A 23,301-nucleotide genomic window follows, 5' to 3' on the forward strand; every position below is an offset into this window, starting at 1 on the left:
TCACAAAATTGGTTAGTTTTCAGTAGGACGCCATGCCCATGTACTCATAATTTGCATCAGAATTAAATGGTGTATGTAGTTATGTTTGTCATGTGACTCGGATGCCAAATGTTCTGTCTAAACTGCAGATTGAATTTAACTATGATGTACTATGAATGCATTATCTCCTTTTTGAAAATATTAATCATTTTTTTTCCTCATATATGTAGTGCAAAGAAAGTACAGCAATTGTCAAAAAATTCGAACTCGAGATTTTGAATCTCCATGTTTTAGACCCTCCTTGAGTCCGAAAAGCCCATTTCTGAAAAATGTCCGTTCGTCTGTCTGTCTGTCACAAAAAATAACTCAAAAACGCTTTGAGCTAGACGAATGACGAATGAAATTTGATATATGGTCTTTATACCGAATTTATATTTCTATCAAATTTTAAGCAAATTCTTTTCAGAAAAAATCTGTCTGTTCCGGCTCTTCAAATATAAGTTAAAACGATAACTACGAAATGAAGAGACTTAGGTAGATACAATTTTGCTTGATACAGGTAGAAAAAATTTGGTACGCAGAATTAACATCTATAGTCTAGACACCAATCGAATTTTCAGCAAATTCAACGAGAGGACAGACTGTCTGTCAGTCTGTCCTTTTAGTAAACGTGATAACTCAAAAACGGAATTAGTTTTTATGAGAATGAGATTTTATGACTACAAGTGTAGTTTTGGGTCATATTTTTGTTTTAATCGGGTGAGGACAGCGCATCTAAAACACAAATTCGATTTTTGGATACTATTAATCGCACGTCAGGGATTAATCGCCAAATAACTCGCCATAGATGACACAATAGTTTTATTAATAATTCTAAATTTACGCCAAAGATTAATATTTTGTAACTACTATATGCCAATGCTTTCCAAGGTCAATAAAGGTCACACCTTTATTGCGAGAAAGTTCTGGGGAGACCTCCAGCTGATTATTATTGACAGAAGTACTTGATGATAGTACCCAAACAATTTATGCCTAATAACAAACAATTGACATCTGTTCACAGTGCCTAGAGTACTTAGGATCAATTAAAAAAATTAATTAAAAAATGAAGTTCAATATTTTTGAGTGACAAAAACTCGCAATCACTATGGCACTTCTATGCTTCAAAATCAACCGCCGATATAAAAAATAAATATAAATTAGTTAATCTTTGAAATAACATTTATATTTAATAAAGAAATCTTATTTCTCCGAATTAATTAAACGTGGTTGGAACAGTACCATAAAAAAAATCTCCACGATGTTGTTTCATGCTTCTAGAGCAAAAATATATAAATATTCTCAATGAAATAAGAATAACCGTACTACAAACGTTTACTCATAAAAAACATCTTGACATTAAAAGTAATGTCGTACTTTTCTTTAGAAGACAGTGGTTTAAACTTCATGGTAATGTATGGCAATATCATGAAATTTAACAGAAGTAATGCTACATCGATTTTAAACTACATTGTAATGCCAGGTAAGGGAAATGGCTCAGTAAACATTATTGAATGAAATTACATAATAGCTTAATAAAAGAAAAATCATAAATATGACGCCATTTTCTTTTTAGTATTGCAGTTATCTAAGTTTTATATTCAAAAAAATTTGCAATCAGATTCGATGATGTCTCTAAGAATTTAGACATTAGTTTTTCCACCTCATAAATACATCTTCTAAAAGTCATATGATAAATATAATTGCCCATATGACCTAACATTTAAATGAAATTGTGTATGGTATATTGTGACTACAGCATCTTTTTCTTCTTGTAAAATCCGCGATGGACTCGCTTAAATTGGTGCGGTTCATTTCTATTATGTGTCTGAATTTACTGTCCAAGCATTTCAGTTTTCGCTTATGTATACTGAGTAGGCTTATGTATTTCGCTATGACTGAGTTTAACTATGCAGTATTTTCTATCCAAATAGCTAGTAATATATAATAAGGGATTTTTTTCAACCAAATCTTTACAGGTTATGGGATTACAGGATAAACTCACCAAGTCAGAAGTTTTGATAAAGATGACAAATGGCAACGTAGACAGGCAGTGGGGACAGTTGATCATTTCGTTAAATAAGGTTAACTTAGGCAAAATAAAATAAGTAAATGGCGAATTAATTGGGGAAATCAAATTATTAAAGATTTACTGAAGCATGCGATTGCCATCTTTTTGGCTAATAAAATCATTTCTACCCTTATCTCCTTGGAATCTGATGAGTAACTTTTCATCAACCCAACCTAAAAAAAGACTATTTACCTTCAATACACAGTGAAACTTATACTTTTAAGGTGTTGTCAACGTAACTGAGGACCTGGTTGACCTGCTGCATAGGTCAAGTATCTTTATAAAATGATTATTCTACTAGATCTTGATCCGTAATGATCCGTAAGGCTTTACAATGAAGCAGTTGATTGATTGTCTCAAATTGATCCTTTGGTTATAAATGGTTATTACTTAACCCTATACCCTGGTATTGGATGGGCTTGCTTCATGGTAGAACTGCATTGACGTCCGCATAGCTTCGGTTAGCACGGGGTGATTCTAAACAGCATATTCAGAGAGTTAGTTATTTACAGCTTTTCGCGATATGATTCCGCATGTGAAATAACAATAATATCAAAGAAAACATAATTGCTAAATATCACAGTGTTTTTTTAACTTTTTAAGAACTTGGGTATATTATAATTACATAAATGTTTTAAGCCAATTATAATTATTATGAATATAATTATTATGAATATAATTATTATTATTATGAATGAAATGTAAATTATAATGAAGTATAATTTACATTTCTTGTAGAAAGGGCATCAATCAAAACATATTTTAATAATCCTTAAAAATTCAAAGTTGATGACAGATATTTCTTGTAACCATCTGTCATATATTTATAATATTTGATAAATAATATTAAATTAATTAATCATAATAATTTTGATATATAAAATAATATTTGATAAAAGAACGGCATAATCATTAACATACGCATAACAACAAAAAAATGCTGTCAACAATTTGATATTTGTGAATAGTATGGATTGTTTCAGAAGAAATGATGAAAATTTTATGTAACGGAGAAACTACTCATAGGAATGACCTAAAATTTTGCATATACGCTCATAAAATGGCTTTGTATACTGATTTAGGGCCAAATTCAGGTATGTTGGCATTCAAATTTGGTATATTGCTTCAAGGTAACACTCATCATTTCTGAGTTAAATTGGAAAATACCAAATTAATTTTGTCATTTAAACACGTCTTTAAATACTATATAATTTTAAAAAATCATCATTTTATTAACCATTGAAACCTTTTTTAGCTTTTGTTTGTTTTTCAGCTTAGGAATTTCATCTCCTTTCGTAGATTTGCTAATTTAATAGAGTACAGTATAATCAAAACACTGGCTCTTGCGCAGAGATAGATTAAGGCATTTTGTGTCACTACGGTGACACAAAATGAGGCTTTATTTTTTTGATGAATTTAGTTTCACATTTCAAAAGATAAAACTTTTTAACTTAGTTAACATGTTCATTAGATTTTAAGATTTTCTATTTCAATAACTTTTTAACCCTTTCTAGGGCCGTGGGAAGTATGCTTCCCACCAAATTTATCAATCTTGTATTAATTTATGTAGGTTGACATAAGTTCTGACAATTTTTTTAGAAAGACAGAAACTTAGATGTTTTAGTTCTTTATTTTACACAAAATGATGTGTCTTGATTTGATACTTAATTATTAATTTACCAAATTAATTAATTAATCAAATTAAATTTATCTAATAAGCTAAATGAATCCCTTTCCTTATTCTAATTTCAAGCCTATAAATATTTTAACATAATATGACTAGAAAAAAATGGCCCTTGAAAGGGTTAAAAAGGTATATAATATTATTTATTTACTATGACTTAAAATTGAGCGACTGTGATTTATGACTCCATATGTTATTATATTAAATAATAAACTAGTAAATGGCATTAAACAGATTGTTATCTAATTCTATGTTATAAAGTCTCAACACTATTCTAATATAATTTATAACATTCATATTTTTAAATTTTTCTATTTTTATTTTTTACAAATTTATTTATTTGGCAACTAGGTTAATCATATTGTTTTAAAAATCATATCGATTTGTCGGCAGAGCTTCTTAGCCAAGCAGTCTTAGGCAGTTGCCCAATCTACCTACTTGGAAATCTGCCAATGTTCTTGCGCGAACAAACATCAAATCAAATTGAATTAAATTTTTATTATTTTTGTCCAATAATTGACTTTTCCGTCTCATCTCTCAACAAGTGAAATTTTCTAGGTATTCCTGTATGTTTACATAAATGCCAAAGATGATGCATTAAAAAAATCCTCTTAATCAAATATTTCTTATTGTATGGTTACTGCAATTTTTCCTATTAATTTCTTGTGTATTTTACTCTTATATGATGTACCTTTGACATTTGGATTACAGCAAGATTGCACAATTTGACATCTGCAAGATCATTTTTTTTCTTCAAACTAATTTGTTGGCTTTCATATTATAATGAATTGAAATATTATGAATGGACGCTAAAGAAAACACTGTTTTGATTCTCAGAAAAGGAAAGTCTACCTTAAAGGTTATAAGTGAAGAAACCACACACCGGATAAAACAGGTAAAAGAATCACAAACTGCATCCGTTTCGCGCCAAAGGGAAGTCTATAAGCAAAATAGGCCAACAGTTTTTCTTTCATTCTTCTTTTTTTTTTAACACAAAACAAAGATGGCATATATACTCCCTAACAGGACCCTAATTATATCCTAGAAAATTGTTTTCGTTCTTTAGAAAACTCTAAATAGCTTTTGCGGTTTCAAGGAAATCAAATAAATAAAAATAACTAAATGCATGATGCAAATGATGATAACCTTATACTGTCAATTGCTTAAATGGCATTTGCCGAATTCCATCCGTAATGCTCCTAGAATCGTCATATTAAATATTAAATTTAAAAAATACAATTTTAAAATATGAAATATTGACGTTTTATTACTACACATAAAAGTCTAATTTGCACCACTTTGATCTGAAACTTATTAAAAGAAAACCTACTACTACAACATTTTTTTAAAAGTTACGGTAATTCACGTTTAGATTTTCTTAAAAGTACTTAACTCAAAAACGTTTGTTCTTAAGTTGTTGATTTTCTAAACTAAGCAGTTATAGATACAACTGCACATAATGCAAAAGATTTATTAACATCTATTGACTGCTATGCAGACGCATAATTAGAACTCAAGCATATAAATCTGCGTTAAGTGCAGGGAATACAGGAAAAATAATTTAAAAATAATTATAAATTGAAATTTTCCATTAACTTTACTAGATTAAAAAATCCAAACATTTTGCTTGTTAAATATTTTTTTCTTGAAAAATTTCTAGTCTTTAAATTAAAACATCCCATCGATTTTTACAGTATGCAAAATTATTAATAAAAAATAAAGTATTGCTTATTCCTTTATGCAGTACTTCATAATATAGAATTATTGTAAATAGAGATATCTTTTTTTTAAAAAAATAGTAAGATGTAGTGGCATTTATTAGAATTTTATAATTCTGTTAAACTTTTAATTATTTTTAACATGATTTTTATCTATTTTACGCTGGCGCACTACATATATATTGCTTGTCATGAAAATGCGTCTCAAAACAGTTTCCAACGCTAAACCAAGAACTACCAAATTTGGCATGTAGTTACATTTTGTGTAGTAGTTGGCTTCTTAAAAAGTCCACATAAAAATTTTATTAAAAATTAATCAGAATTTAAATATTTTCAATAATTTTGAAGCATATTGCTGCACGAAAATAATTTTTATATCTTAAAATAAAAAGTAAGTTTTTCTAGTAAAATTAATTTTTTTCCCAACAATTCTTCTTTCATATTTTGGTAAACCATTTTTTTTTTGTGGGTGTTTTTTATATTTATTTATTTACTTATTTGCAAAAAAATAAAAATATTTTTAGTATGCTTTACAGAACGCTTTCCATTGTTTTAGTTATTAGATTTATATTCTCGCGGATTAGGCGATATTAAATATATTTTTTGTACAGGCACATTATCATGATGCAAGCTTAAAGTTGAATTTTGAAAATAAAATAAATATTGGTAAGTCAAGAATTATTCATTATGCTGCGCAATTTTGGACTAGCAATTTTTTTCTGGTTAATTTTATTTACACTTTTTGAAAAATGATATTATTATTATTTTTGTTACAATTTTAAGAAGACATCATATATCAATTGCATCAAATTTTAATAATAAATAAAGAAGAATCTATTCGTATATGCAGTTTGGATAATTTTTTATGAAGTCATGTGCCTTTTTTATTAAATAATTTAAATGTCAATCCCCCAATTTTCTGTGTTAAATTTATTATTAAAATTCTATATTACCATTGATACTTGAAAGCACAGCAAGAAAAAAAATTACAATTGGGAAGCTCACACACATTTTTGCAGAAAATATGAAAAAAAATTTACAGGAAAGGTAAAAACTTTTATAGAGACAGTTTAATGGTGATTATTTTTCTTAAAAACTACACCAGAATTTTATATGCCGAGGTTTTTATCACGTGTTAAAGCTTTCTTAATAAAGCAACTCTTTAGTAAGTGTTATTTTATGGCACACGATGTGATATGTAAGTCATTATTTATTTTGCAACCTCAGCCGAGAAAAAACACAACCAGCAATTAGGGCGCAGTTCACGTTGCTTTTTTAGATACTCCCTAAAGAAAAACAGATGGCTGTAGAGAACATTTTTCTCAACCCAGTGTCCCTTATTTTTGTAAATGAAAATAAATTTGGAAAGAGGCTTTTGCAAACACACCCGCAACCTTCCTTGTAGTACGTAATGATGTTACAGTTTTTCTCTAGGTTAATGCCATCGGTTCTTCTCTAATGTGAGCACTTTTGTCCTTGTCCTTGCCGTTTTACTTACGTAAGAGTGTGAAATAAAGCAAACCCTCTTTGGATGATTTCCAGTTCGGGTCTCGTTCAGTGACAATGTTGTCTCCAATGCGAATTTGTATCGGTAGGCAACTGTCTTTACTGTGAGTATTCCTGACTTAAGACAGAAAGAGAGTACATTCAAATAATTTTTACATTTTCGTATGCGAAATATTTAAAATCAAACAATCCGATCTCGTGATTTTTATCGTTTTCGACCTCTCTGAATTTGGCATTATATCTATTGTGCTCAGGATAATTTAAATAGGCTTTGAGTTAGATGGTTGACATTCCACATGTGATCCCTTGCACCAAATTTGCCAATTCCCATTCGAATTTGGACAAGAAAATATGCTATCTGTTTGTCCGAAATCTTGGAGATCTTGGACATTCAAATAATTTTTACATTTTCGTATGCGAAATATTTAAAATCAAACAATCCGATCTCGTGATTTTTATCGTTTTCGCCCTCTCTGAATTTGGCATTATATCTATTGTGCTCAGAATAATTTAAATAGGCTTTGAGTTAGATGGTTGACATTCCACATGTGATCCCTTGCACCAAATTTGCAAATTCCCATTCGATTTTGGACAAGAAAATATGCTGTCTGTTTCTCCGAATTCTTTCAGCATGATGATTAAAAAGATGAAGAGCTACAATGGATAAAATAGGGTGCACACTTTTACTAACAGAATTATAGATTTGTATTAAATTTTTTCTTGTCTGTTGGCTTATATGTGTGTTTGTATGAGGAGACAATAACTTTAAAATGCAACGATTTAGATTAATAAAATTTGGCACATGGCGTAACTGTGGAAGGTGACACTCTGAATGTGATATAATTTTTTTTTCACTTCCTCTTATCATTAGGGGCATAAAAAGAATAAGTGGTCCATAAGACGTGTTACTCAATTTAGCTCTTTATCATTTTTCATATTAAAAATAACATAAACGCACTCGAATTTTGATTTCATATCGCCCCCTGAAGACGGACGGACGCCCCCCTCCCCTTCGTCGCTACGTCATTTCTTCGCAGGTTAATTCAGAACATCCGGTCACGTTATTTGAGAAGAATTTTAATTCCATTAATGTTAACAACGGTCGTTTGATGCAGTTCTTTTTCCAAAATTAACAGCAATAAAATGACTGTTTTCTTTCTTTTTTTCCCTGTTTCTTCGAAAACTTAATTATTCTAAAGAAAGGTATAAATATTCCTCCACTGCCCATTCTAAGAAAAGATCTCAAATAGAAATTCCACAAGGTTCACGTCTAGTTATGGAGTATTTACATTAGAGCAGGTTGGAAAGCATAGTAAAAAATCCTTAAATACATAAAAAAAAATTATTCAGAATTATAATAGATTACAAAGGTAGTTACAATTGTCAAGACAAGCAATTTTTCAGATATTCCCGGTTTTATAATAAAGGTTAAAATAGTTTCCGTAATCTATTCCCTTTTGTCATTTAATTTAGCAGTTTCTAAAATAATTAAAATAGAAATCAAAATGAATTAGTTGTGGCACGAAGACACCTTTTTAAAAAAGATATTTTGAAGTCAGTCAGGTTAAGAATATAATTTTTTGTCAACTAAGAAAACTTTAAGAAATAATTAGAGGGCATCACTATCCTAACAATTCTTAAAAAATGTTTTATTCTTTTTATAATCAATGAATGTTGCGTATAATGAGTTTAATCATAATAAAGAATTCTAAATATTTCGTATTCTCAGACGCATAAAACTTAAAAGTAAAATGAAGGGTTTTATAATTTCGAAATATTATTAAAGAAAATAAGTTTTTAAAGTAATACAATATTAATAAATGAAAAAAAAAAACTTATTAGCACACGATATTGTGCGATATTCTACGATGTTGTACGATATTCTGAACGCCGTACAATGTAGAGAAGATATCGCCATAATTTTGTTGAGGAATTTGTGCTAAAATGAATTCCAACTAATGAAAATTGGAGGAAGAATTTTTTAAAAAGAAAGTAACTTCTTAATAAAAATAATTGATCATTGTAGAATGAAAACTGATATTTATTGTTTATAAAATCTGCAATACAGACGAGGAATGGAGAGCTTTTTTTCACAAGGTTTTTTTAATGCAGTTGTTATTGGCTACAACTATACTTCGACAATATGACACAATTATTTCTTATCAAAGTAACTGAATGGCTGGATTGGAATAAATTTATTTTTTAATGAAATAAATAAACAGGCTTTATAAAAGAAGCTAATATGATAATATAAAGCACGATTCTAAAACTAAATTAATTCTCATTGTCATAAAGTCTAACTGATTCGACGTTTCCATTGCGAGGTTAAATGTTGCAAATTTTTTCCCAGCTCTTAAAAATAGTTTTATTTATTTTTCATGTTTTATTGTGCCTAGATGGAGAGGGTTCTTTTTCAGTAAAATGGTTTACTCAAATGATATACTTATGATTAATGATGACTATTAAACAATGTACCTATGAATAATGATGACTATTAAACAATGTACCTATGAATAATGATGACTATTAAACAATGTACCTATGATTAATGATGAATATTAAACGGTGTACCTATGATTAATGATGAATATTAAACGATGTATCTATGATTAATGATGAATATTAAACGATGAATTATGATTAATGATGACTATTAAACAATGTACCTTTGATTAATAATGAATATTAAACGGTGTACCTATGATTAATGATGAATATTAAACGATGTAATTATGATTAATGATGAATATTAAACGATGTAATTATGATTAATGATGAATATTAAACGATGTACTTATGATTAATGATGAATATTAAACGATGTACTTATGATTAATGATGATTATTAAACGATGAATCATTTTCTTCAAATATTCAAAATTCAGCGACTTCTTCAGCACTATTGTACATAAATATCAAGCTTCATGAGAAAGCACTAATTTCTTTCTAACATACAAATTTAAGAAGAAAAAAAAAAAGGTTACAATCCAATATAAGAGCACGAGGGAATATTGTTCAAAAACTTATTTGATCAATCTATATATTTACGAACTTTAGATAATTTTTATTTCCTGTCTGATGCAGTTCCCTTCTACTTTAGTCATGCAACGCGCTGCTAATCGAGTAATCGATAACTTCGTTACAAACGTTGAAGGAAACTTCCAGAAAAATAGAAGGATTTCTCAGAATTTTCATAACATAAAATATTGAGAATGAGGAATAATAAGTCATAAGTTGAAGGATAATTAATTTGATGAGGATTCAGGTAAGTACTTATTTTATATAACACGACAGCGCGATAGAAGTGTTAATAAAAGAAAGAATGCTTCTGAGTAGAAAATACAAGAAAACAAATGCAAACGAAATGCGAAAGTTTTTTCATAAATCACTCATCTTGAAGTTCATCATAATTTTAATTCATATTAAATTAATAGTTAAAAACTTGTTGTCTCGAATAGTCTGTTAATGAAATAAATTGGATAGGAATCAAATAATGAACATTTGATAACTAATTTATCTGGAATTGAAACATTTTATACATTGGCGGAGTGTTTTTGAATATTATTTCAGAGATTCCTTTAAAGGGGAAAAATCAATATAATATTTGCTACGCATAATTCCTCAGATTATTGATGCAATGTATGAATTGGTACATTGGCCCCAAAACATCATATGACTTAAAAACTTAATGGAAGAGATTATAATTTATTCAAGTTATTTCATAAGTATTTTTATACTTGTATCCAAGAGTAACATATATGTTAAATTTACTAAAGTTTGTTTAGAAACATCAGTTTCTGTTTACTAGATGACAAATGACATTTACGCACTTAAAAACGAAAGTAGACCCTATCTCTTGCACTTACCCACAAGCTGAAAAACAGCTGCACATAGGGCGAAGGGCCAGGACGCTTCTTCTCTACTGACGTCATAATTTTGGAGTATGGCCACATACATGACGCCACCAGACCTGAAGAGGCCAAACATCGCAAAATGTATGAAGGCACAACATAACACGATGACCCAACTGTATCCGCTGTCTGGTCGCTGAACAGCCATGTCTGCTTATGCAAATAAGTTGTACTGAATAGTTGATCGTCTAGATACGTGAGTATTCATCCCATTGTGGGATGGGGTGAAAATGCCAAGGTTGATGAGCTTGCCGACAGACCTGAGGTTTTCTAACAAGCAGTGTCGAATCTTTTCTCTTTCTCTTTGTCTTTTTTCTTCTCCCCTTTGTTTCTCTTCTTTTTTATTTTTGTTCCTAGCTTTCATTCATACCTGAAAGGAATAAAGGAAACGATGCAAATGAGTTTTTAATGGAAGAAGAAACAATTCTTTTTTTAGAAAGTTCTCTGAAATTCGATTGACAGCGCGAGGGTAGGTCAATGTCTTCCGCGATATATTGCGATACAGAAGTTATTTTGAAGACGTAGATTTAATAAGAAATAAATGAAAATTAAGATTGAATGTAAAGGTTATATCGATAATTGAAAATTAGAATTGTAAAAGAAAGAATAAGAATGTGTTATTCTATTAATTTTCCTCATTCAAAATTGACATGTCTGACTCGTGCAGAGAATAACAAAACATTTGACATTTAAATCTGTCATTAAATCAAAGCAACAGTTAATTTGATTGACAGAATTACTTGAATATAGTTAAATAACTCATGTGTTTTTATTGTTCATATATGGTTTGGGATAACAATAAATGTTTCAAATAAAATTAATGATTAATTAATTAATTAATTAATTAATTAATTAATAAAATTAATTAAATCTTTAATGTTTTGGCATAAAAAAAGCTAAAACTCCCTTATTTAAAAAAGAAAACTAACTGAAACGTGATTATTTATTTATTTATTGAAATATATTTTCAATTAATCAGAAAAAATGTTATAAAATAAACGAGTAAGAAATAAACAGCTTGAAATGGAAAACACAACCTTGCAAGATTACAATAGAATCTGCTAATTAATGAATTGGCAGAAAACGAGGATTGTGAAACATCCTGACAGAATGGTTGTCTCAGCTTTATTTATTTTTGGCAGTACAGTCAGGACATGCTTGAATTTAAATCCACTATTTTTTAAATGTATATATATATCTGCTTTATAGCAGTTAGAAACGTAGGAAAACACGCCATGAAGTTCTTTCTCAATGCGATTCAAAATAAATCATAAATCAGCAATTCTATAAAATATTTTCGAAAATCCATTGGGTTTTTTTTATAACGAATTTGGCATGACATAAATCACAAAAATTAAACAATGAAATATTTTGACGAAACTTTTGTCATTAAGTTGCGAAACTGAACAGATAACTTGCATTCTTTCAATTTCAACAATGTTTTTTTCTAATATTCTTCATATAGGTTATAATTAATTTTTCGTGAGTTTTTATACAAACATGTAACAATTTAAATTTCAAATTTCAAAAGCCTTTATTATTTTATGTATAGATATGAGCACATAAATAAAATATAATTTTGAGTTTAAATGATTCCATGTAATACATTCAAATGAGTTTAAATGATTCCATTTCATTGAAATTCCTCATGACGTACGTGCGATCACATAAAATTTATATCTAAAAATTAGTGGTTGACTTTCTTATTGAAATGAAAAATGATGAATAAGATGAAGTATATTAGATGTGTAACAGTTAAACATCTAAATAATCTAAATTCTTGTGGATAAGAAACTTGAACAATACCATAATCGTAAAGATAAATAGAGAAAAAAAAAACAATTGTCCAGGCATAATATATACTACTATTATAAATATTAAAGTTTGGACGGATGGATGTTTTTTAGTCAATCACGCCATAACGGCTGAGCAGAATTGGATGAAATTTAGCTGAGAGATAGATTATAGTCTGGAATAGGGCATAGGCTACTATTTATTCCGTTTAATTGAGTGGTTAATTGTTTATTAATTAAAAACTAACTTTCTCGCCAAAAGTCGCCAAATGAGTAAAGCTTCAGGGGTTTTTTTCCCACGCCAATGAGATTAGGCTCAACATGATTTTGATTATTATTTCAAACGATTATGTTTATTTTCTTAGTTTTCGATACATTTAAAATTAAACATTGTTAATTAATCGATCTTTCGGATTCATTCTGAAGTACTTTTGAATTAAAATAAAACAGAATAAAGGAAATTAAAAATGTATAATCTATATTGTGTTACCCCAACTGGCGTAGAAAATTCATACATTTGTGTTGCCCCAATTGGCGTTGAAAATTCACGCATGCGCAGGAGTAACAAAAGATAAAACCATTGATGCTATAAATTTCAATCTATTCCCACGCGTACGAAGTCGCGGGTAAAAGCTAGTATTAAATAAAAATGGAATTTCCTATTTTGTTGAGTTTTCATGAATGAAATTATCCAAAGAGTTTTATAACTGTTGAGTCTTAACAATAATTATAAAATAAAAAAAGGCTTCATGAATAGAGTATACATATAGATCGATTTTTATTTCCTCGTATACGAAATATAGAAAAAGAATTGTAATCATCAAAAGATTCGAATTTGAGATTTTGGTGAATTTTTCACGTGTCAGATCTCACTGAGTTCGAAAAAACACAATGTTGAAATTCTGTCTAATAACACAATAATTCAAAAATCCTTTAAACTAGAAAGCTGAAATATGGAACCAAAATTGTCGATTTGATCAAATATTGAACGAAATCGATTCACAGGAAATCTGTCTTTCCTAAACTATAAGAATAAGTAAAATAGCTATTCGATAGCTACTTAACGTAACGAACAATGTATATAAAATTTGGTCCACAGGTTCAGCATCTAGCTTATAAATTTTTACCAAATTTTGAACCTTTGACTTTACCGTATGTCAATCTGTACTTTCGCATGAATGTAAACTTAATGACGTAAATCAATGAAATTCTGTAGGTGAATTTGTAACTACCCTGTACTTACCTCTGAGCCAAATTTTGGTTTCAATAGGTCAAAAAATTGTTTGATTGTTCGACCATAACATCTAAGGCATTTGTGTTCTGTACCAAAAGTCCACACTTTTATATAGACAGGTAAAAGATAAGAATTTTCTTGGGGAATATGCGAAAAGTTTCAGGGAATTCTCTCCCGTTGGTTCTTCCTGATTTCTAATTTATTGACATCTTAGAAAGAATTATTTAAATATCTTAAAAAATCATTCGAAATATTATATCCATTACTCTTAAGTTAAATTTATAAAAATGAACACCAAATGTACAGTAATTACTTCATTGTCAATAATTGGTAAGTATTATATATTTGATACTGAAATGTCTCGCATAGAAGCGAAAACGAATTTTGTAGCCGCCATCAGAGAACTGTATAGGGTCAGAAAATATTTCTCGGCAATATATAATATAATTGAACTAAATATTCATTACCAAGTTGTGTTAAAACATTTCCCTTTAATTTATTAAATGTATAATCATACACATCATATATTAAAGGTTCTAGACATAAAATGCTTTAATGCATACTGAAATATAACGCCGATATCCACAAAAAGTAATCAAAAATCAAAAGAGAAGTCAATGTTCTTATGTTTTCTTTTTTTAATGTCATGTTTGTAACGGAAATAATTGTAGTACCAATACATGTACAACATATTGTACAGAAGATATATTTACATACATGAATTTTTTCTGCTTACAAAGGAAGAAGTGGAATACTATAGCACATTTCTTTTTTCTGCTAATCACTACTAAGTACCAACGGAAGCTATCCATTGAAAATTTTAAATTTCAGTTACGGGTAGACATCTGCGTCAAGGTAGATGTTTACTCTGTGTGATGTTTAAAACAGTTATTCAACACACTTTGGAAAAAAAATTAATATCCAGGAGCTATAATTCTTTTCACATATAGTAAAAACATCCATTTTTAGCTAGTAAAAGGCACTAACAATAACAGTACATCAATTCAAATTTGCCTAATTTTCTCCATTCCCAAAACATAGATCTAGCATACAGGGGTGTTTGTGGGACCCCAAAAAATCTCCTGAAACTTTTACGGACTTACTACCGACATTTTGGAGTTTCGAGAAGGGGGGGGGGGAGAAATTAAAAATTACAATTATGAAGTATTGAATGACCTAATTATAAAAGTTCAATGAATTACTTTTTTTGAAAAATTAAGACCTTTGAACCCAGGTCACGTGATCACACATCTGGTCGAACGAAGTCTCTCCCTTTTTTTTCTGCCGCGCCTACTTGCCGAAAAGAATCCAGAAGAGAATGTCCGAGAACCGGGGGAATGAGTCATAACTCGCAATAAGGAAAGAACAAAAAAGAAGTTTTTTCCTCCTTTTCACGCACTATCACTGTCTTTGGAGAAAGAAAGGAAAAGTTTTCACCACACACACTGACCTTGCGTTTTCTGCTTTCAAAGCAAACAAAATTACCCAGATCAAAATAAATAATTCATTATTATTCCTACTTCCTTTTGAACGACGATCCCCGGAATTTCCGGGTATCGAAGTTCAAAATCCCCGGAATTCCGGGGTTTCCCCGGAGCACAAACACCCCTGAACATATAATGGTTTTTTTTTTTTTTTTTTTTTTTAAATTAGCGATAGAGCTTTTTCACGATTTCATGATTAAAATTAGACATTGTCCAACAAAGGTGAAAGAACTCCAAAGAATAGGAATGAATCCATTATATCATTCATTTGGCATAGCATATTATTTTCTTAAACATATCCATCCAACCGGAACAGTTGAACAACAAGTGAAAAACTTCACATAATTTGACTCCAATATACAATATCTAACGAAATAAAAATTCAGGCATCGTTTCTGCATGAATGGCTACTGTCCATTCATAATAATGTGGCCAGGGTAAACAGTAATGATTCTGAAACAACACTTCTCTGAAGATCTTTCTAGAATCAATTCTTTAAACTAGGGCATCAAGAGTTTTTTCATTTTTTTTCCCTACATATTTTAATGCAATTGTTGTTTTTCCATTTTTGTCGATACACGAGTTGTTAATATTTTATGTAACTATGCTTGCATCTGGGCAGAATGGAAAATAACTCGATTTTCGCAATTTGTTGACCTGTTACTGGAATAAAGGAAGTTTACCATCCTTTTGTGAAATAAACTGAATATTTTAGATTTTCAAATAAGTTCTTTACTCATATTTTATGATTCCGAACATTTTCGGTTATATAATTAATTTGAAAGGCGTAGCCAAACTCGTTTTATTTTTCATTAAGAAAAATCGAATACAAGAAATATCTGACTCACAGAAATGTTCTTTTTAAGTTAACACCTTTTTATTCCTTGATATTCTTATATAGCTTCCTGCAGTACAAAATTATAAAATACACGGAAAGTGTTTCGCTTGAAATAATTGATTCCTAATTCCCCGTTTTATATAAGTACTGAAATAATTACTATCTCTAATAGGGTAATTATTTCATGCCAAGGTAATACCGGGCTAAACGTATTTGGAATTTCAATGGGTAAGTCTAATTCTGTATGAAAGCGGTATTCTAAATTATAACTTTATTAATCAGCCATTTTATTTAGAATTCTTAAGTTTTTAGAACACGTAATTAAAATCAAACAAGTTATTCTTTTTTTTATGATATGGGTTTTATACTAGCAGAAATTCGGCATTGAAAAATATTATATAACATTAGGTAACTATGTTCTTTTCAAATTTGCATTAAAATTTTTATTCCTTCTTGTAATCCTTAAGCAATACAAAAAATTTGGAAAAAAGAAGTGTTCACGAAGAAATATGTTCAAAATATAATTTTAAAAAATTCATGTCGAGAAAAATAGAAATGATATGTTTGTAAGGATAAATCTTTTGGATAAATTTGGATAAACATCTGTTTATTAACAAACTAATGTTTGGATTGTTTTTGGATAAATCTTTCTTTTTTTTTTAATCCAAACTCTTGTAGTTTTTAAAGCTGTTTTGAGGTAAAACATTTCTTATTCTTAATTTTTTGATCAAAGATGTAAAAATTAGTTTTGATTATATATTTCAATATTTGAATCTAAGGTCTCTGTCTACTACTTTCATCTCTGTCTACTTTGGAATACTTATTTTATATTCAGCTTCATTTATAATTAAATCTCCGTACGTTATAAGTAAATAAAGTTTTACTTAAGTGCGAAAAAAAGTTTCACGAAAAAACAGAGAACTAAAATTTGCTATGAATAAGTAATCTAAAAAGCAGACATTTATCTAATAACCTTTTTATAAAATTAATCTGAAAGGTTTTGCATATCCTAATAAACTTTTATTTTCAGAATTTCATCGCCATTAATATTGTAAATTATAGAATTTACATTTCATAAAAATGTTGCAATAAGAGGGATGTTGTTATATTGATAATATCTATTCCACTGAATAAAGGAAAATTAAAATCTCATCTTAAACTTTAATGCAAAGATTTCATGCTTTTAAAGTTTATAATGAGGCACCTACTTAATTCCATCATGGTAAATAAAAAGCAAAAAAAGTTATTTTATCTCGTCTAAGCAATAGTTCGTTCTAATGCAAGTAGTACTAAAATTTTTACAATTTTTATAGATTTTTTTTATATTATTTATAAATTACGATACACAAAGTAAAAAAAAATCTTTAAGTATGTTTTATTGCGCAGACAGTAAGGCATTGAACTGCTTAGTATTTCTTAGCTAATAGATATTCTCTAGAAGGAGATTTTTCAAAATTATAATTAGATTTTTAGTTAAAAGTTAATAAAAACTTGAATGTATTTTCTCATAATAAATTGAATAAAAACCATTTTTACACCACTTTAAATTTTTTTTAAAAAAGCTTTACAGTGACAAAATTTTTATTTCATATATTCGTAATTATTGCTTCCATAATTTTAATAAATTCTTAAATATATTTTACAACAAGACTTTTTATTATTTTAGTTACTGGATTTATACGCATATGCGATGCGACGATTTTAATTTAGTGCGTTATCGTATGTTTTTATTAGTACGTCATCGCAGTAATATAATTAAGAGTAAGTTTTAAAATTAAAATTAAAACAAATTAATGAAGCCTAAAACATTATTATCATACTAAGTTGTTATGAACTAAAGGTTCGCCCCTCTGATTTTTTTTACACAATTATAATGCGATATCTCGTTAACCTTGCCATTGTACATAATATGCAAAAGAAGAAAAATCTGTAAATTATTTTATCTCATCTACATATAAATTAGTTCTAATGAAAGTAAGCACGCATTCTTTAATGCCATGAAAGGACAAGAAATGCTTTCTAATTTTAGACAGGTTGTGCCCCGCACCCCCAAGCACATCAATTCAATGTTCCACACTCATTTGCAGACGATGCTTTCTTCTATCAGTGAACTCATCAAACCGGTTGTGCTTTCCAGCGCTGGAAACAGCTGCAAAATATGAATTCCGGGAACTACCTTTTCCATATGCACAGGATGTCCGGGCGAACGACTGCTGAGGAGCTTATATAATGCGCAATCTGAGATGCAGTTTTAAAGAAACAATTAAATGGCATGTCCTTCCGTATCACGTTTCGGTCTTTTTTTTTTTTTTTTTCAGCATGAAAAAACACATGTACAGAGATAGTCATAGAAGACTTAACATATGTCTGAACAAAATAATCACTGGGTATTGACTATATTTGGAATGAAAATAATAAAATTAAAAGAAACTCCGTTTTAGCTTTATAGTTTTCATGGCAAAATGATTCGTATTAATCGTTTGAATTAAAGTTATCAGATGCAAATAGAATATTCACTAAAATTTTAACGTAATATTTTTTATAAGCTAGCATATTCTATTTAAATTAAGACATGGATAATCCAATATGCATGTTTAAAAATCGAGAAAAATGCATTATAAGGAAGATCATACGATCTAAAGCTACCAAATTTGCAAAGCATTACTTCTAAAATATTAGATGTTCATTATAAAAAGTTTTGTCTCCAAAGTTGAATAAAATTTTTAATTAAAAATTCATCAAAATTTTTATATTTTTCTCAATAATTTCATTACAACTTATCGCACAAAACTCCCTTTTTTACACCAGTTTAAAATTAAAAATATTCCTTTTCAATCAATTAGATTTCCAAGCAATTTCTTTCTAATTTTAATAAATTTTTAAAAATATTTTAAAGTATATTTTACAATAAAATTTGTTTGCTAATTAGGTGCAATGATATACTAGTAAGTATTTTTTTGTACACATGTTATCAATGCTTAATATGGAGCAAATTTTTAAAAATTAAAAACAAATGAAGACAGACAATGAATCCTTAACTATTATCACGGCGTGATGTTTGAGATAAAAGATTTAAAAGAATTATTTTTGTGAGAATTTTTGTTTATTGTATATTTATTACTGTATCATATTTACATATATTTTATTTATTGTATTATATTTATTTATATAAAAAAACACACCTTAAAATTCACTACAATAGGAAAGCAAAACTTCAATTTAAAAATAACGAAAATTTTCAATTATATTACAGAAAAGAATAGCAAAGTTTAAAAATATACGAAAAAAAGTTCATAATTATTTTTTGATTTTAAAACTTAACTGTGATTACCACAAAATTACAAAGTATTGCTCATATTGCAAGAAAATGATACGAAATGAACGAAATAATACGAATGAAGAAAATGATACGAATGAAAATGATTCTTTCTTTATTAAATTCTTAATTGTAAAACTGCCGGCGTGCTTCGTTATTAAATGGTAGTAAAACTAAATTGATATCAATCTTAATCAAGCTTATAGTTCAAAAATTAGCTGTCTTATTTTGATACTTAATGAAGGTTCTAATTTATGAGTTTTAATATGTTTTTATTATAAAATTCATAACATAGGAAATTATCCATAGAATTTTAAAGCAAATAGCAAAATTATCCATAGAAAAAAGCAAAATAAAAGTGTAAAATCATTCGTACTGTAATATGAAATAAAGAAATTTGAATCATATGACTATTGATGCATGGATAACTATTTTAAATAAAAAAATAGCCTTCACCATTTTATTTTGTTTTTTGTTTAATATCTAAAATTGTTTACAAATAACTATATAATCTTTTAACAAACAAATATGAATATTATATACTTTAAGAGCATATGAATGAAAAATGTAAATAAACGAGTAACTTTATTTAATAAAAATTTTTAATTCTTAGTTAGGGTATGTATAATCAGCCTTTACAGTTTTGTACTATTCTACGCAGTTTATATTTAAAACCCATTTTTAATTTTCAAGATAATTCTTAAGGAATTTCAAAAAGATTATAATTTAAAAAATTCATTTTGACATTTTAAAAAAAAATTAAAAGCAAACAATTTTTAAATACACTAATTTATATTTGAAACATACAAAATATAATTCCATCAAGAGTTAAAATATTTAACTTGCAAAAAAAGTGACAAGTTGGACCAATATCTTTTTTTTTATATATACATATTCAAAATGAGCTTGAACTCAAAAAATATAATAAACAAAACTCACTCGAGAATTTCGATCCAAATGCTCCATGGCTGAATGGCATCAGAAATCAACCACTCAGATAAATTCAAAATTGAATATAAGAGGCTGACTTCTAACTTGGATTTCTCCCTACCCTACAGAAAGCTCTAGAATACACTTCTCTGGTTTGCCGGTGAGAGCATGAATGAAAACCGGCATCCCCCATTCTCACAAGGATAGGAAGGGCAGGTGATACGTCACGTCTCCATGGTAACCGTTCATGTTTTCTTCCCCGCCTTTTGTTAGAAGAGTCGGAACAGCAGGCAACAAAAATCGTCTGCGCCAGTGGAAGGATTATTACATTTCTTATTTTCCTTTAAATAAATATGTTTACAACTTCTGACCTACAAAAAAACTTCCGTTTTCTCTACTTTACTTATTTAAGGTATTTGAGTAAGTTCGGCATAAATTTATATTTTTATAAAAAAAGGGATTTTATTTTATAATTTTTTTTTTAAATTTTTGCTTAAAAAAGCTGGAAAAATATCAATGAAATCTAAGTATGCTAGTTAAGTGAAATAAGTGTTTTGCTAAAAAATAGAAAAAGGGCTTTTTTAAGCTAAAAGGAGGTATAAAGCAAGAATTTTCTAGTTTAGTGCGTTATTAAATGATTCAAGGTTATTCCTGAACAACAAAATAAGTCATACTTCTATTAATTCTTTAAATACTGAGTTTCGAATAATAAATGATATGAAATGTTCTATTTTTTCATTGCGAAGCATTTAAAACAACTATAAAATATTTTTAAATGAATAATTTGCTTATTCTTTAGTTCAAAAAGTACAAAAGGTATTCGAAAATTATTATACAAAATTTGAACTAAAATTATGCATTAGGTTTTAATTGATAATTTTTTTTTGTAAGAAAATGTTACCAAATTCTAGAATTAAAAAAAAAAACAGCATCTCAAGATATAAAATGACATTAAAACGCATGCAAATGCAAATATAAAACCAATGTTACTTCCTAAAAAATAGACTTAAAAACAAAATTGAAACTGTTTTATAAAGGAAATCTATCCAACGAATAAAAATATTCAATGAAAAAATTCAAAAAATCGACTTTTCACCGTAGTCGCCTACCTTAATATTTCTATCTTTTAAGAATTTGTATTGTTTTGCACTCCATTCATAATCTTTTTTTAAATATCGTTTACAATTTAACGATTGAGTAATTTGAAATGTCTGAGTAATTTAGAATAATTTGAGTATTTTTCCGAGGCAACAAAAAATAATATTTATGAAGAAAATATCTTTGTGCATCTCGACTATTTTTCGATAAATCAATCGAATTTGCATTCATGATAATTGGCATACCGACAGCCACAATTGTGATTCAATCCATCTGGAAATCTATATTTTAAAATTCGATGAAAATTCTTTATTTAATATTTTGTGTTATTTTGGATGACTTTTTTCGCATATATTTACTCATTGCATCATTTCTAATGACGGTGAATATATTAAATACTAGCCGCCTTTGGCGACCAGCTGATTCGTCAGAATTCAACGTTTCACTAAAATTTTCGATTCAATATCTTATGTAGCTTAGTCCCTTTAGAGCTTTTTCATCAAAATATTTCTAACCTTCAAAGCCTTATAGAAAATAATTCTTCATGCTATTACAGAAACTTTACGACGGAATTGCCCCGCCGTTCATTGTACCGTGTATCTCACAAAATTTCTGCTAGCTCCGATAAAATTTAAACTTTAAATTGAAGTTGAAATGATTAAATTTCAGTTAATGCAAAATCCTTTTGCTAAAATCAAATATAGTTTTAAAAAAATATGAGTACAGAAAACAGTCCTTCAATATTAAATTTTATGAGCATTAAAGAAATATTTTTTTATAATTTATATAATATGAGCATTCTTATTTTCACTGACATTTACAATTATTTGCGGAATTCTATATTTTTTTCTTATAAAATATCCTTATAAAAAAACAAGTTATACTTTTTTTTAATTACTGCATATATATATATATATATATATATATATATATATATATATATATATATATATATATATATATATATATATATATATATATATATATATATATATATATATATATATTTTTCTAATGGAAGATTTCCTTTCAGAAATGAAAATCGCCTGAACGAAAAGCAAGTTAGTAAAATAGCAGAAATAAGTCATTCTGCTTAAGCTAGTTTGAGTAATCACTTTATTCATCAAATTTCCATTTTCTTCGACATGAACAACACCTCTTTTACGATGAGACATAATTCCGTTTCAATAAGAAAACAACAGTTATTTTTTTTCTTCAATTTCTTCTGGTTATAATAATTTTTATTAATTCAGGTTCAGATTATTATTATGATTTACAGAAAAACTTCGTGAAATTATACATTATGCAAAAGCATCTGATGACTTTTATATACATTTTATAAACAATTTTATTATTATTCAAATTGATTTGCGAACTGAAAATACACACCGAATATAGCAGAAATATATATTATAACGCATACATACGTTATATAAATACACACACCTGATTATTAAATAGCAATGCGAACTGCATCTATTTTCTTTCTTAAAATAAAAGTTCGTATATACTAAGAAATAAAAGCGTAATTGAAAATCTTACAACGGAATTCATCACCAAAAAATAATGATAATTTTTAACCTTAATTTACATTGGAAAAAGCACGGGATCAAATGCTTTGATGGATGGGTTTGAATTTCATTATAACATTAAAAAGTAATTGTGATATTTAAAAACATTACATTAAACAAATTTATTAA

The 23,301-nt window shown here is 28.1% G+C and overlaps 1 protein-coding gene across 3 annotated transcripts in view; it reads right to left on the minus strand.

Annotated features, from left to right (window-relative positions):
- LOC129966782 (monocarboxylate transporter 9-like) overlaps nucleotides 1-23,301 on the minus strand; it is an 80,217-nt gene that overhangs the window by 20,466 nt on the left and 36,450 nt on the right. For 2 of the 3 annotated variants that reach the window (XM_056081343.1, XM_056081344.1), the window contains exon 2: nucleotides 10,864-11,278. In XM_056081343.1, coding sequence (XP_055937318.1) covers nucleotides 10,864-11,056 — 193 coding nt within the window. In that variant the 5' untranslated portion in view covers nucleotides 11,057-11,278. Of the gene's footprint in view, nucleotides 1-10,863; nucleotides 11,279-20,512; nucleotides 20,725-23,301 lie in introns of those variants that run through there. The other variant, XM_056081342.1, reaches the window with a different exon arrangement.

Source organism: Argiope bruennichi, chromosome 4 (genome assembly GCF_947563725.1).
Source record: "Argiope bruennichi chromosome 4, qqArgBrue1.1, whole genome shotgun sequence".
Classification (NCBI taxonomy): domain Eukaryota; kingdom Metazoa; phylum Arthropoda; class Arachnida; order Araneae; family Araneidae; genus Argiope; species Argiope bruennichi.